Here is a 17,401-nt window from a genome sequence, read left to right as displayed (position 1 = left end):
GAGGTACAGTGATGTTTTAAGATAGTTCTTGCCTTTAGAGGCTTGTAAGCATTGTAGGGGTGATTAACATATATCCAAGAAAAACTGACATTTGAATAGTGATGTTTAGCCTTCAAGTCATGGACTTTTGCAATCCTCATGCTCTGTGACCATGGTGGAGCAGATATTATTATTCCTAATATGTTGATATGGAAACAAAGCGTCAGATATTTTCAACTTTACTCTGATTATCAGTGGCTTATCTAGGACGTGAACCCAAAATTTCTGTGCTGGCAAAAGGACAATAATGGGTACAAAGTGATGATTTCAATAAGGTGTGTCATAAACTTACTAGATTTCAGAGAAGGGGATTTTGTAGCTGGAAAGATCAAAGGTTGCTTCTTGGAGGGGATGAACATTAAGGGATAGACTTCCAAGTGCATCCTAATTGATGACTGCATTCCTCAATATGACCTCACATTGGTTATGAGGAAATTCTCTTGCTGAATAGTATCCTCAGGGCAGCCTTCATGTCTCTGTTTCTCAGACTATAAATGAAAGGATTTAGCATTGGAGTCACTGCCATGTACATAACAGTCATGATTGCATCCTTTAGGCTGTAACTAGTCAGAGGGCGGAAATATATGCCCATGACTGTCCCATAATACAGAGAAACAACAGTGAGGTGGGAGCCACAGGTAGAGAAGGCTTTGAGCATGCCCTTAGTGGAAGGAACCCATAAAACTGTGCAAAAGACCCAGATGTAGGAGATGATGATGCATAGTAATGGCACAGAGAAAATACCAACCCCTAGGTACATCATCTTCACATTGAAGTGGATGTCAGAACAGGACAGCTTAAGCAAAGGGGTAATGTCACAGTAGAAGTTGGCTACCTCCTTGTTGCCACAGAAGGACAGACTAGCTGTGAGCAGAGTATGGGGGAGGGCATTGGCGTTTCCAACCACCCAAGATCCAACAACTAGAAGGACACAAGTCTGTGGGCTCATAATTGTTGTGTAATGAAGTGGGTGGCTGATGGCCATGGCACGATCATATGCCATTGCAGCCAGGATATAGCTATCTGTGTTACCCAAGGCAATCATAAAATACATTTGTGTTAGACATCCCCCAAAGGAGATGGATTTGCTGTGCAAGACATGGTTGGCTAGCATCTTGGGGATGGTTACAGAGGAGAATAAGATGTCAACGGAGGAGAGGTTGGCAAGGAAAAAATACATGGGGTTGTGAAGGCGAATGTCAGAGCGAATAGCCAAGATGATGAGCAGGTTTCCAGTCAATGTGATGGGGTAAATGAACAGGAAGAGGATGAAGAAGAAGTCTTCCTGTACCTGTTGACCAGTAACTCCCAGAAGGATGAATTCCAGGGTAGAAGATTGGTTGTCTTCTTTCATGGTTCCTTTATTAAGAAAGGGGAGAAGAATCCAGAATTATTAATGGAGTTTATGTAATGATCTTCCTTATCCATCAGTTTTGATTCAAGTGACTATCAATCTCTACGATGTGTTTACTAAATCCGGAGATAGCCAACATTTTGGGGAAATATCCTTGTTGATTAGTGAAACTGATCAACAACTAACTCTTGACACTCATGTCTAAGAAGTGAACAATCTGTGAATCAAAAGTGGCCATCCTCCCCCATCTCAGAACCATCACTCAAACACCTAGGATTCAATAAATTCACAAATGCCTTTACACTGTATGTGCTGGATATTTTGCTAGACTAATGGAAAAAAGCACAAATATGTGAAAAATACAACTTTTTAGTCCACTTATTCGACATATAAGACAAAGTCTGTGCTCTCAGGAACTTTAAAATGTAATAGAAAAGCCAAAAATAGCACATTTTTAAAATTTCACACTACAAGGAATGGAAAGCACTTAGAAATCTTGATAAAATACTCCAGTACAAAAGATGTGTCATTACAAGGGCCAGCCATGAAATTAGAAATTGTTCCAATGACCAAACTAATAGAGATCCTAGAACCCAGGAAGTAACAGGTGTCTGTGCTGACATTGGACTATTGTAAATCACCAGGATCACTGGTTTTTTGTCCTAGCAAAAACAAGCCTAGTGAATTTCCTCCCCAAGCACCTCATTTTCAGAGAAGAATTTCACCATGTCCTTTTACAAGGTATATCTCTTTGAAAAACTCTCTAATATCCATAATCACAAAGCTTTTCACTTCCCTTCCTTTATTATTATTTTTCTCACTTCTGAGTGTATAGCCAAAGGAAATGAAATGGGGTATTGAAAAGATTTCTTCAGTCTCATTTTTACGGCAACATTATTCACCGTACTGAGCTATGGAAACAACATAAGTGCCCACCAAGAGATGAAGGGATAAAGAAGATATATTCTCTCTCTCTCTCTCTTCTCATTACATGAAATAAGCCAGACACAGAGACAAACAGTGAATAATCTCACTTCTATGTGTATTTTAGGAAAGTCATAGTCATAGTAACAGCCATAGTTGATGCTGATCTTGAGAACTTGGGATCTGCAGCCAAGGTTTGAGTCCTAATTTTGCTACTACAACTCTATGTCAACTTAAGTATTCAATTCATCATTTTTCATTTGATAAAGTGACAAAAATAATTCTACTTACCTTTGGAGGTTTTGCGAGACTCAAAGGAGATAATGCAAGTAGGTCAGTTGCTGGCTATCTATCCTTGATTTGTCACTGTCATAAAGACCCTTTTCCACAACATTCACACCTCCTATTGAGGAGTCAGCTCAGATGCTGTCAAAGGGGTTTTGGTCCTGTGGCCTTCACTCCTCTTCCACGAGTGGGAAGTTCACAGCCAGCTGCTGAAGCACTTGTGAACATTCCTCCCTGGGGAGGCAGGCATGCTGCAGAAAGGGTCAGTAGTAGGCCTGAAGAGCGGGCCTCTGGTCCTCTGCACTTGAGGTGAAGGAGCTAGGACTTGGATTGTTTGGACAAAAGAGCCTCGAGTTTCCTAATGATAGAGCAGAAGGGATGACTGTTCTAGATGGGCCATGAAGACAGGAACTCTAGCTTCCTCCTCAGGAAGCAAGGTGGTCATAGAATAGAGAAAATTAGGAATTCTTTACCAGGTTATAACATCTCTTGAAACGTGACTCCCTCAGGTCTTCATCCTGGCCGTAGTCAGAGTAATTGTTGAGACTCATTACACACTCCTATGGCTGTGCCCTGAGGAGACAGTGGTTCTCAAGAGTAATCTTTCCCAGAGTTCTTTTCTGGAAGGAAGTATGGGCAAGAGAGTTTCCTAGAGAATGTGTCTCCAGGGTCCAAGCTCTGAGCTGACCTCTTCTAAACACTTTGTTGGCATACGGGCTCCTGGCACCAATTAGAACATCCTGTTGGGTGCTGCAAAGACTGTGGTACAACTGAGTAAAAGAAATAATCAACAAAGTGAAACAATAACCTATGGAAAGGGAGAAGATATTTGCAAACCATATATTTGATAGGGGGTTTATAACCAAAATATTTAAAGAACTCATGAAACAAACACACATACAAACAAATTGAATGAAAAAACAGGCAGCAGAACTAAGTAGACATTTTCCAAGAAGACACCCAAATGGCCAACAGGTACAGGGAAAGATGATCAGTGTCATCAATCACCAGGGAAATGCAAATGAAAACCACAATAAGATATCACTTCACACCTGTTGGAATGGCTATTATCAAGAAGACGTGCAGTAATAAAGTTGGCAAGGGTGTAGGTGTAGAGAAATGGAAACTTGTATGGACTGTTGGTGACAATGTAAATTGGTGCAGCCACTATAGAAAACAGTATGGAGATTCCACAAGCAATTAAAAATGGAACTACCATATGATCCAGCAATTTCATTAACTTCTGGGTATATATCCAAAGGAAATGAAACAGGGTATTGAAAAGATATCTTCAGTCTCATTTTATGAGACTATTATATATATTATATATATGTATACATACATATACATACACACACATATATAATGCATTTATTTATTTAAAAATTTTTTTTAACGTTTTATTTATTTTTGAGATAGAGAGAGACAAAACATGAACGGGGGAGGGTCAGAGAGAGGGAGACAAAGAATCCAAAACAGGCTCCAGGCTCTGAGCTGTCAGCACAGAGCCCGACGCAGGGCTCGAACTCACGGACCGCGAGATCATGACCTGAGCCAAAGTCGCCGCTTAACCGACTGAGCCACCCAGGCACCCCACATATATAATGCATTTAATGGAATATGATTCAGTCACAAGAAAGAAGCCAATTCTTCCATTTACATAATAATAGTGAAGCTAAGGGATCTCAGTGAAATTAGCCAGATGCAGAGACAAATAGTGAATGATCTCACTTCTATGTGTATTATAGGAAAGTCACAGTCATAGTAACAGAGAGTAGAGGATGGTTTATCAGGGCCTGGGGGTGTGGGAGAGAGGGAGATCAATTTTTCTGTGTGGAATGATCCTGGAATTTTAAGAGTAAATTCCACTTGGTCATGGTGTCTAAACCTTTTAATATGCTGCAGAACTCTGTTTGCTACTGTTTTGTTGAGGATTTTTAGATCATTGTTCATAAGGGATATTGGTATGAAGTTTTCTTTTTTTTTTTCTTGTAGTGTCTTTGGTTGTTTTGATATCCTTACAGAATGAGTTAGGAAATTCCTCTCCTCTTCAATATTTGGAAAAGTTTGAGAAGGATTGGTACTAGCTCCCTTTAAATGTTTGTTAAAATTCACCAGTGAAGCCCATAGGTCCAGGGATTTTCTTTGTTGGAAATTTTTCATTACTGATTTAATGTCCTTACTAGTTATAGGTCTATTCATATTGTTTGTTTCTTCATGATTTAGTTTTGGTAGGTTGTGCATTTCTAGGAATTTGTGCACATAACCATTCATAATGCTCTTATTATCCTTTTTTAACTATTGAAATGGTAATAATGTCCCCACTTTAATTTCTGATTTTAGTAATTTAAGTCTTTTTTATCTTTAGTCTATCCAGATAATTTTTTGTCAATTTTGTTGATGGTTTTGAAAAACTAACTTTTGGGTTTATGGTTTCCTCTATGTTTTTCTATTCTCCATTTCATTTTTCTCTAATCTTTATATTTCCTTTATTGTGCTAGTTTTGGGTTTTAGCGTGTTCTTTTTCTAAGTTCCTTACGTTGTAAATTTAGACTATTGATGGGAGATCATTCTTATGTTTATTTTAATTTAATTTAATTTAATTTAATTTAATTTATTTATTTTTAATTATTTAAATCCAAGTTAGTTAACATATAGTGTAATAATGGTTTCAGGAATAGAATTTAATGATTCATCACTTACATACAATGCTCAGTGCTCATCCCAACAAGTGCCCTCCTTAATGTCCATCATCCATTTAGTCCATCACCCCACCCAACACCCTTGTAGAAAACCTCAGTTCATTTTCTGTACTTAAGAGTCTCTTAAGGTTTACCTTCTTCTGTGTTTTTATCATGTTTTTTCCTTCCCATCCCCTATGCTTATCTGTTTTGTTTCTTAAATTCCACATGTGAGTGGAATCATATATTTCTCTGACTGACTTATTTCACTTAGTGTAATATGATATTTGCAAACCAACCAAATATCTACTTCCATCCACGTTGTTGCAAATGGCAAGATTTCCTTTATGCATACATCATTTGGTGGACATTTGGGTTTCTTCCATAATTTGGCTTTTGTTGATAGTCCTCCTATAAACATTGGGATGCATGTACCCCTTTGAATCAGCATTATTGTATCCTTAGGATAAATACCTAGTAATGCAATTGTGGGGTTGTAGGGTAGCTCTGTTTTTAAATTTTTGAGGAACTTCCATACTGTTTTCCAAACTGGTTGCACAAGTTTGCATTCCCACCAGCAGTGCACAAGGGTTCCCCTATCTCTGCATCCTAACCAACATCTGTTGTTTCCTGAGTTGTCAATTGTAGTCATTCTGCCAGGTGTGAGATGGTATCTCATCGCGGTTTTGATTTTTATTTCCTTGATGATGAGTGACATTGAGCATCTTTTCATGTGTCTGTTAGTCATCTAGATGTCTTCTTTGGAAAGTTGTCTATTCATCTCTTCTGCCCAGTTCTTCACTGGATTAATTTTTTTGGGGTGTTGAGTTTGATAAGTTCCTCTCTCTCTCTCTCTCTCTCTCTCTCTCTCTCTCTCTCTCTATATATATATATATATATATATATATATAATGAATATATATATATTCATCTATTTTTGAGAGACTGAGAGACAGAGCATGAGTGGAAGAGGGGCAGAGAGAGAGAGAGCGCGAGAGCGAGGGAAACACAGAATCCGAAGCAGGCTCCAGGTCTGAGCTGTCAGCACAGAGCCCAATGTGCAGCTTGAGCTCATGAACCATGAGCTCATGATCTGAGCTGAAGTCAGATGCTTAAACAACTAAGCCACCCGAGTGCCCCAAGTTTGGTACGTTCTTTATAGATTTTGGATACTAACCCTTTATCTGATATGTCATTTGCAAGTATCTTTGCCCATTCTGTCTGTTGTCTTTTAGTTTTGTTCATTGTTTCCTTCACTGTGTAGATTCTTGATGAGGTCCCAATACTTCACTTTGTTTTTGTTTCCCTTGCCTCCAGAGACATGCCTAGTAAGAAGTTGCTGTATCCGAGGTCAAAGATGTTGTTGCCTGTTTTGTCCTCTAGGACTTCGATGGTTTCTTGTCTTACATTTAGGTCTTACATCCACTTTGAGTTTATTTTTGTTCCATACTGGTTTTATAAGTGATCAGTCTAATACTTTCATTATGTTTGGTTTTACCTGTGAAATTTTTCCTTTCATAATTTTCTTAGTGTTGAAAATGGCCTTTCCTTATCATTCAAAGAATTCCCTTTAACATTTCTTTTAACACTGATTTGGTGGAGAGGAATGCCTTTAACATTGATTTGCCTTGGAAACTATCTCTCCTTCTATTCTGAATGATAGCCTTACTGGGTAGAGTATTTGTGGTTGCATGTTTTTTTTCCTTTTGGCACTTCAAATGTATCATGCCATTTCCTTCTGGCCTACAAGGTTTCTGCTGAGAAATCAGCTTATAGCTTTATGAGGTTTCCCTTGTATTCAACTGTTTTCTCTTGCTGCTTTTAAAATTCTATCACTACTTTTTGCCATATTTATTATTATGTATCTTGGCATATTCTGGTTGATTTTGTTGGGGCCTCTCTGTGCCTTCTGGATCTGGATGTTTGTTTTCTTCCCCAGATTAGGGAGGTTTTCAGTTATTACTTTTAAAATAAATTTTATTCTCCCCTTTTCCTTCTGGGATCCCTGTAATGTAAATATTATTATGCTTGATGATACTTCAGAGTTCCCTTAACCTGTTCTCATTATTCTATTATTCTTTTTTCTTTTTGCTCTTCAGGTTGGTTGCTTTCCATTATTCTTTAAGCTCACGGATCCATTTTTCTGCCTCTGTAATGTGCTCTTGGTTTCCTCCAGTGAAATTTTAACTTCAGTTATTGAGTCCTTTATCTCTGATAGATCATTTTTTTATATTTTATATCTTTTTGTTGATGGTCTCACTGAGAGCCTCCACTCTTTTCTCATGTCCAGTGAGTACCTTTATGACTATTACTTTGAATTTGTTACCAAGCATATTGCTTATATCCGTTTCATTTAGCTCTTTGCTGTGGTTTTGTCCTCTTCTTTCATTTGGGACCCATTCCTTTTTCTCCTCATTTCATCTAACTCTCTGTGTTTGTTTCTGAGTATTAGAAAAGTCAGCTATGTCTACTGATCTTGAAAATAGTGGCCTTCTGAAGAATAGATCATGTGGTGGTCTGTAGCACAATGTTCCCTGTTTACCAGAACCAGGCACTTCAGGGGTGTCCCCTATGTAGGTTGTTTTCACCTTACTATTGTGGCTGAGTCAGGGTTGCCTTCAGTCCAGTCAGCTGCAATGGCCAACTTTGTCTCTTGTGGGCAGGGTTTTGTTCTTGTGCCATTAAGGGGCCAGTTTGGGACCTCTGTGGGCTTATAGTTGGGCAGTGTCAGCAGTCATACCAGATGCCTGTCCTCAGTGCATGTGCCAGCTGGCAGGCAAACTGAACTGTGTAGTTCTCTTCCTGTGTTGTCCCTTAAGAGGCTTTAGTTGGTGAGCAGGGTCTGCAGTCAGATCAAATGTCTGCCCCCAATCCTTCTGCTGGGGCTAACAGTCAACACAAACTGGAGGGCCCTCTTCCAGTGCTGACCCTTGAAAAGATTTTGTTGGTGGGCAGGGCTGACAGTCAGATCATGTGTTTACCCCATTCCATCTGCTGCGGCTGCAGGCAAACTGGTGTGTGTTGTTTTCTTCCCCTTTCCCCAGGGAAGAAGTCACTTTGGACTGTTGCTTGTCCCTCCTGGATCTGCTTGCAGGATGTGTCACAGTAGAAACCACTTTGGAAGGATGCTTGCCAAGTGGCATGCTTTGGTTTGGGTAGATTTACAGAACAGAAGGGCAGGGCACAGAGTGTTACCAAGGTAGGTTAAGGGTGTTTGCACTGGTTCCTGCAAGTGTGTCTCTAGACTGGGGAAAGGGGAAATAAATGATGCCTATCAGGTCTTTTGTTTTTGAAGAAGTCTCCTAAAGGTCTCTGCCCCTCCAGCATGTTCTGAGATTAGTAAATAAATTTCCCTCACATATTGTCCACCTGTTTTCAAGCTACTGCTTCTATGCTGTATCTTGGTGTGGTGGTTTGTTATGCTGGGTCTTTAAGGGTGGGGACTCAGTTTCCTATTACCTTCCAGGTTTCCCATAACTAGGCCTGCTGATTTTTAAAGTACCCCTTTTTAAGCCCCACTAACTGTAAAAACTCTGGGAAGTTAAACTTTACTAGTTTTCAAAGCCAAATATTATGGGAACTCATCTATCTAGTGCAACTTCCATGTCTGGGGTCCCTGATGTCTGTTCTTCTCTCTTCTTTGTGTTTGTGGTGCCCTTCCTGTTTGTGGTTAGTCTTGCTGGGAGTTTGGTTCCTGTCCCCATCTCCACCCTTCTACCCTTCTTAATGTATCCTCATCGCTAAGATGAACTGTGGAAAGTCTGTTTTGCCAGTCTTCAAGTAATTTTCTGGGTTGGTTGCTTTGATGTGGCTATTATCTAGGTGTGTCTGTGGGACGAGGTGAGATGAGGATACCCCTACTCCACCATCTTTCCAGAATTCTCTGCCTTTTTTTGTTAATACATTTTTATTGCATATATCTATTCCCAGTTTTTTTGTTTAGTTATTTATAACCTTACAAAATACTATCAATAATAATTTTTAGGGATTTACTTTTTTTTTTTTTTTTTTTTACCTAGGTCTATCCTTTATAGGATATAGGATACAGTAATTAGCAGTCAGATTTAGAGGAACATATGTTGAGGTCCAGTCGTGTCCTGAGGGCAGTACCCCATGGAGGTGGGATGTGCTACCACTGAGGACCATGGAAACTTTCACAAACCTGGAAAGTCTTCTAAACTGGTTCTTTGAGAGTGTTTGTGGAGCTCACTTCCAGCAAACTCTCCCTTCCCCAGAGGCTTGTGGGAAGGGTTGCAAGTTCCAATCCTGTAATCTCTTGGTTTTTCTAATGGCAAGCCCCATCCTGAGGCTATATAGGGAAGGGATTTACATTTTTAAATATTACTATTATGTTGCTCAGATTCAGTAAAATATCTCTGTGAGCCATTCAGGAAAAGAAATTTCTCTACTGGCTGGAGAGACTAAGCCAATTACTAAGGACATTTTGTTGCCTTCACACAATGGGCGGGGCGGGGGGTGCAAGGAGGACCATGTCTAGAACTATGTATGGGGTGATTTTTGTGTTTCCATGCCAAATAATAGAGATTAAAAGAATTACAGCATAATAATAATAATAATAATAATAATAATAATAATAATAATAATAAAGGCAGTACTATTGTGGACTGAGACCCCTCAGGAATGAAGGTCTGGGTCATCTCAGCAGGTGAAGACCAAGTGGCAGCTGTTTGGCAGCTCCCCTCAGAGACGTGAGCATCTGAGGTCATCCCTCAGACATATGGTCATCCCTCTTCTGAGTTCCTAGGTTCTGGTAACATCACCTTTCCCTTTTGTACCTAGGGGAAGTGATTTATTCTTGTGGTTAATAATCTCTGGGCTACCTTCACATCCATCTCTTTCTCCTACAGTCTTTTTCAGGACACACTTATATATCTACTTCCCTGTATTAAATCTTCTGGGTTTAAAAATACCAGATTGTGGGGGGGTGGGGTGGGGGTGGGAAACACCTGGGTGGCTCAGTTGGTTAGGCATCCACCTTCGGCTCAGGTCATGATCTCGTGGTTCCTGGGTTTGAGCCCCGTGTCAGGCTCTGTGCTGACAGCTCAGAGCCTGGAGCCCGCTTCAGATTCTGTATCTCTCTCCCTCTTTCCCCTTACACTCTGTCTCTCTCAAAAATAAATAAACTCTGCTCACACTCTGTCTCTCTCAAAAATAAATAAACATAAAAGAAAAATTTTAAAGTACCATATATGGGCCATATTGGTGGCTCAGTCAATTAGGTGTCTGACTTCAGCTGAGGTCGTATCTCATGATCCGTGAGTTTGAGCCTTGCACTGAGCTCTCTGCTGTCAGTGCAGAGCCTGCTTCATATCTTCTATCTCCCTCTCTCTCTCTGCCCCTCCCTCCTGCTCATTCTCTCTCTCTCTCTCTCAAAAATAAACACTAAAAAAAATCAGATGTGATTTGTGTTTTCTGAATAGGCCTGAACTGACCCAAGCTGACATACCAGCCGTAGACTGTAGTCTTTTCCAGACTTAGTCAATTGATCCATTGTACATGTACCTGAAGATTGGTACACGAAGAAATTTAAATTATAGTGCTAAAATTATTCTAGGACAGCATGTTTGACAGGATCAGAGGGAAACGGCTGAAGCAATGACTTGACATACAGGTACAATAATTTTTATTTGTATAATAATCATACACATAGATTCTTATGATTACTGTAGGATTCAGTAGAAGACATTAACTTCCCTTGTCCAAGTTAAACAGAGGAATAACTTGAGACTGATATAGAGCAGCTAAATGGTATGGAGTTCTCCTAAGAACCTACATTCGTAGGCCTTTTTTATACTCTCCTCTTTGGCACTTAATATTTCACTATGGGAAATATTTGAAACACCTCACGCTATCTGAGCTTACATATAACAACAAAATTAACCTTGTTGCAGTCATTGTTTAAAAATAATATTGCAGGGTTCATTTATTCACTTCACACACATTTATTAAGTAATTACTATATGCCAGCACTGTCTAAGTTCTGAATATACAACAGTGAACAAAACAGATCCCAAATCTTCACATTCTCATGGGTAGAGACAATAAATTTGTACAACAGTACAACAAATTTGTATAACATTTTCCTTGGCCAACCTTGAAATGCCCTACATAAAATGCCTCCATTTCCTCTGTTATTTGGTCAGCCATTCACACAGATTCATATGCATTTGTAATCAAAATCTTTTTGGTTGAAAAGAAGATAATTAGGATAGTTCTAACCCTTGGTGTTTAGAGACCCAGAGAGCATTAAACAGTGAATAACATCATCTTCCAACATCCAAATTCTTCCAACATGGATAAATAGCTGACAATGTGAATTATCTATAGAAAACAATAATTTTATATTTTTACTGGCAGTTAAAAATAGTAGATAATAAAACAACTTGCACACTGTTCTAAGATACACTCATTTCACCTCTTCAAAAAGTTATCCTGTTTGGAGATACGATATTTAAGGACAATCATTTATAAATTGTTAATATTTTGAAAAAAATTTATAATTTCCTCATGAACAGGATCAAATCATAGGTAAGGGAGTTCCTTATTGGTTATTTAGGACCTGTTGGATTAACTATCTCTGTTTAGGAACTATCACTTACACATATCAGGGCTGATCATCCAGAATCAAAGTCTCATCTTCCCTGGGCCGTACTGGAGAAAAAAGTCACATATTTTGATATTGCTCTTTTTTCTTCATTTATTTGGCACCCTGATTATTAATAGTGATGAACAATTTTATGATAACTTTATTTCATACTATAATTAATTAAATCAGAATTTTTTTATGTTAAAATACAAGAACTCAATGAGTGTCATTTTGGCATGATTTTAGGAAAAATCTTATGCTCTTTAGACACAGTCTAGTTTAATCAATAACACAATAAGAACAAAAACATCTACCCAGGTCATTTCCTTTAAAGATTTTACCAGATGGGTAAATAATGTCTAGTCTGATTATTTCTATTATCAGATTATAATTCTGACAGCAATATTTTCTTTTGTTCATCTCACTTTCCACCAAGAATCATTATAAGCTTTGTATAATCAGTATATGCTTTATATGAACAAGAATGTGAAAGAGGTACAGTGGTATTTTAAGACCGTTCTTTCCCTCAGAGGCTTACAAGCATAGCAGGGGCAATTAGCATAATAGTAAAAAAACCCGACATTTGAATAGTGATTTATAAACTTTTTTAAAGTTTATTAATTTATTTTGAGAGAGAGAGAGAGAGAGAGAAACCAGTAGGGGAGGGACAGAGAGAGAGTGGGTCAGAGGATCGGAAGCGGGCCCTGTGCTGACAGCAGAGACCCTGATGGGGGACTCAAGCCCACAAACCATGAGACCATGACCTGAGCGGAAGTTGGACGCTTAACCAACGGAGCTACCCAGGTGCCCCAGTGATTTATAGCTTTTAAATCATGGACTATTGTGATCCTCACACCCTGTGACCATGGTGGGGCAGATAGTATTATTCCTAATATGTTCATGTTCATGTTCATGTTCCTATAGAAGCAGAACTTCAGACTTTCTCAATTTTACTCTGATTATTGTAGCTTATCTGGGACATGACCCAAATATTCCTGTGCTGCTAAAAGGACAATAATGTGTACGAAGTGATAATTTTATAAGATGTATCATAAGATTTCAGAGAAGAGGAAGTTCCACGTGGGAAGGACAAAGGTGGCTTCTTGGTGGAGTAAGACATTGGAGCTAGATTTCCAAATGCACCTAATTGGTGACTCTAATTGACTGTCCAATATGACTTCACATTGGTTATGAGGAGTGTCTTTTTCTGAAGAGTTTCCCCAGGGCAGCCTTCATGTCCTGATTTCTCAGGCTATAAATGAAAGGATTTAACATTGGGATCACTGTCATGTACATAACAGTTACCACTGCATCCTTTAGGCTGTAACTAGACAGAGGGCGGAAATACATGCCCATGACTGTCCCATAATATAGAGTAACAACAGTGAGGTGGGAACCACAGGTAGAGAAGGCTTTGAGCACACCCTTGGTGGATGGAACCCTCAGGACTGTGGAAAAGACCTGAATATAGGAGATGATAATGAATAGTAAGGGTACAGAGAAAACACCAGCCCCTAGGTACATCACCTTCACATTAAAACGGATGTCAGAACAGGCGAGTTTGAGCAAAGGGATAGTGTCACAGTAGAAGCTGGCTACTTCTTTATTGCCACAGAAGGACAGACTGGATGTGAGCAGAGTATGCGGGAAGGCATTGGCATTTCCAACCACCCAGGACACAACAACTAGCAAGACACAAGTCCGTGGGCTCATAATAGTTGTGTAATGAAGTGGGCGGCTGATGGCCACGGCACGATCATATGCCATCGCAGCCAGGATATAGCTATCTGTGTTACCTAAGGCAATCATAAAATACAACTGTGCTAGGCATCCTCCAAAGGAGATGGCTTTGCTGTGCAAGAGATGGTTGGCTAGCATCTTGGGGATGGTTACAGAGGAGAATAAGATGTCAACAAAGGAGAGGTTGGCAAGGAAAAAGTACATGGGGATGTGAAGGTGAATGTCAGAGTGAATGGCCAAGATGATGAACAGGTTTCCAATCAATGTGATGGGGTAAATGAACAGGAAGAGGATGAAGAAGAAGTCTTCCTGTTCCTGCTGACCAGTAACTCCCAGGAGGATGAATTCCAGGGTAGAGGACTGGTTGTTTTCCCTCATGGCTCCTTTGTTAAGAAAGAGGGAGAGGAATTCAGAATTATTTTGGAGTTGCCACGAATGTAATGATCTTTCTTACCCACCAGTTTTGATTAAGTGACCAGTAATCTTAATGAATTTACTAAACCCAGAGACAGCCCGCATTTGTGGGAAAATATCCTTTTTGTTCAGTGGTACCGATCGACATTTAGCCCTTGACACTCATGTTTAAGAAGTGAGAACTGTGTGAATCAAAGATACCAATACTCCTCTATCCCAGAACCATCACTCAAACATCTAGGATTTAATCACTTCACAAAAACTTTTTATATTGTATGTGCTAGATACTTTGCTAAGCTTATGGAAAAACACAAATATGTGCAAAATACACTTTTAAATCCACTTCTTCAACATGTAAGACATAGTCCACTCTCAGGGACTTTATGTAATGGAAAAGCCAAAAATCACACGCATTTTTTTTAAATTACACATGACAAAGGAAAGAAAGCATTTTGGAATCTTTGTGTTATTACAAGGACCAGCCATGAAATTAGGAATTGTTCCAATGGCCAAACTAATAGTGATCCTAGAGCCCAGGAAGTAGCAGGTGTCTATGCTGACATTGGATGATTGTAAATCACCAGAATCACTGGGTTTCACTCCTAGAAATAACAAGCCTAGTGAGTTTTCTCCCCAACTGTCCATTTTCAGAGAAGAATTTCATCCCCTCTTTTGAAAGAATGTTTCTCTTTAGAAAATTCTCTAATATCGATAATCACAAAGCTTTTCTCTTCTCTTCCTTTATTATTTCTTTTGTTGAGCCATCCAACTCCATACTCATTTCAACTACCGCTTAGTAAGTAAACTGTCAGATCCATACCTGTAGGCTTGATCTCTCTTTCCCATATTTCTACACTCAGCTATCCTGCAAACATGCCTGTCCAAACACTATACTCTGCACATTACAACCTAAGTGGTTTGCAAGCTTATCTGAGGAGGAAAATCATACTTTGCTTATGTCAATAACCCTAGAGAGGTCATTATAGGAAGTTGTTCACTGTGTGCACTCAATATTTCTTGGGTTAAATCAAGGTTTATTTTTGGGGTTCCTCACATATGGGAGATTCAGAAGCACACTCACTCAGTTTATCTCTCACTTCTACATCTTGTTGATTTTTCATTTGAAATAATTCTTACATAACTCAATTTTTCTACGTATACTTTCAGTGCTTCAGCTTAGATCATCATCATTTTCTATCTGAAACTTTGTAATGCTGTCTTAATTACTTGAGTACAGATTCTCTGTTCTTTGAGTCGCTTGCACTGAGGCATATTGATGATGGCAGAGACTACCAGTTTCTTGTTCAAATCCTTGTTGTTCACATCTTCATGGACACACAATTAAACTATATTTCCCACTCTCCCTTGCACTGAGGTGTGTTCATGTGACTGAATTTTAGCCAATGCATCACAATCCATGCGTTCCAGTTCTGGACTTCCTCCAACTAGATGGAAATGGCCAGTAGGCTGAATGGGTTGGTGGTATCACACAGTGGGATGAACCTGTGTTCTTAGTTCTCCACATTCAGTGGAGAACCAAGAAAACATACAGGAACTATTATGTAGGAGAGAAATAAACTTTTATTCCATTGAAACCATTATATGTTTTGTGATCTCTTTGTTATTGTGGTTCAAGGTATCCTAAATAAATCACTAAATTTTCTAAAGAGCACTCTACTCCATTAATGAACTAAGTCAATCACTCAATCAATCTATCTTTTTTAAAGTTTATTTATTTATTTTGAGAGAGAGAGAGTGAGAGCAAGCATGAGGGGAGGTAGGGGCAGAGAGAGAAGGAGAGAGAGAATCCCAAGCAGGCTCTGTGCTATTAGCACAGAGCCTGATGTGGGGCTTGATCCCACGAAATGTGAGGTTATGACCTGAGCTGAAATCAAGAGTCAGGCAACCAACTGAGCCACCCAGGTGACCCAATTCAATCTATATTTAATTTAACCACTAATTCTTAATGTGTGAATTATATGCTAGGTACAGGGAAAGCAGTTCTCATTAATTGTTCCCAAAATATGATGTACTTAAAAAAGTCTTTGTTGGTTTTCTCTTTTGAAATGCCTTTCCCTACCTTCACACATAATATACAAGGGTTCAGAGGTTTCAATGAAGCTAAAGGGCTAAGAGACTATGGTATTTCATGTGGCCTATAACGTTTCAGAGGTGGGGCTTTTGGCAACATGGAGGATTAAGCTAATGTTGACAAGTCCCATTCCAGTTAAAACACATAGAAATTCTAGGTAAGTTTTAAAACTAAAAAAAAAAAAAAAAAAGTATATATCCAAATCTAAAGGGAATAAATGGGAATACTTAGGTATGAGAAATAAGAAGAAAACTCAGAACAAGTGTTATAAGTCATAGTTGAGACCACTATAGCCCCTTCAGGTTTCCAACCACAAATAAGGCCCCAATGGCTGGATTCTGGTGTGTTAATTCCCTTTTGGTTCAGGAGATGCAGTCACAGATAAACATAATGTAGAGAGCTAATTTGAGTCCTGTGCATAAAACACTACAGTGATGTCATATTTGATTGTCTGCAAAGAAAACCCATGGAAATCTCTGGATCAATCAAGGATTCTCAAGGGAACCTCTAGAGTTATCAACAAGTTTGCTTGGTATAAACCAATATTAAACACAATCAATACTATACATATTTTTTTGTAATTAAAAAAATGTTTATTTTTGAGAGAGACAGACAGAGTGTGAGCAGGGGAGGAGCAGAGACACAGAGAGCGGGAGACACAGAACCTGAAGCAGGCTCCAGGCTCTGAGCTGTCAGCACAGAGCCCGATGCAAGGCTCAAACCCATGAACTATGAGATTGTGACGTGAGCCAAAGTCAGATGCTCAACCAACTGAGACACCCAGGCACCTCTACTTTTTTTTAAATAGTAATAAATTAAATTTATAATTTTAAAAAAGACTCCTCATTCACAATCAGCAATAGAAAATATTAAGGAATCCAGATAATCCTAAAAAAGAAGTCCAACTAGTGAAAAAAGGTATAATACTATGAAGAACAAAAAAGGAATACCTAAAAAAAATGGAAAGATAAGCAATGTTAATGGCAAGACTTAACTATGAGAAACATGTCAGTTCTCCTCTGATTAATCTATGAATAGGATGCAATCCTAATCAAAATACCACAGATTTCTGTTAAACTTGAATTTAGCATGCAGAAAAATAAGGAAGCATGAAGAGCAAATATAATTTGAGTATATAGAATAAGAAGGTATTAATTACCATATCAGTCATCAAATGATTTACTATTATAATTCAAAGAGTAATATTGGTGTAGGGAATGAAAAATAGACCGACCTATGTGCCAGACTAGAGAGTCCAGACATAG

General features: G+C 38.9%; 2 protein-coding genes across 2 annotated transcripts; both read right to left on the bottom strand.

The window, feature by feature from the left end:
* Positions 1-463: 463 nt before the first annotated feature.
* Positions 464-1,393, bottom strand: LOC106987351 (olfactory receptor 1A1). The gene has a single exon (XM_015085611.2). It carries the CDS (start codon positions 1,391-1,393, stop codon positions 464-466), a length of 930 nt encoding a protein of 309 aa, XP_014941097.2.
* Positions 1,394-13,078: 11,685 nt separating this feature from the next.
* LOC106987335 (olfactory receptor 1A1-like) lies at positions 13,079-14,008 on the bottom strand. The gene has a single exon (XM_027033780.2). The coding sequence runs from the start codon at positions 14,006-14,008 to the stop codon at positions 13,079-13,081; it is 930 nt and encodes a 309-aa protein (XP_026889581.2).
* Positions 14,009-17,401: the final 3,393 nt, after the last annotated feature.

Source organism: Acinonyx jubatus, chromosome E1, assembly GCF_027475565.1.
Source record: "Acinonyx jubatus isolate Ajub_Pintada_27869175 chromosome E1, VMU_Ajub_asm_v1.0, whole genome shotgun sequence".
In the NCBI taxonomy this organism is placed as follows: domain Eukaryota; kingdom Metazoa; phylum Chordata; class Mammalia; order Carnivora; family Felidae; genus Acinonyx; species Acinonyx jubatus.
The sequence above is the reverse complement of the archived record's forward strand: the minus strand, read 5'-3'. Positions and strand labels throughout refer to the sequence as shown.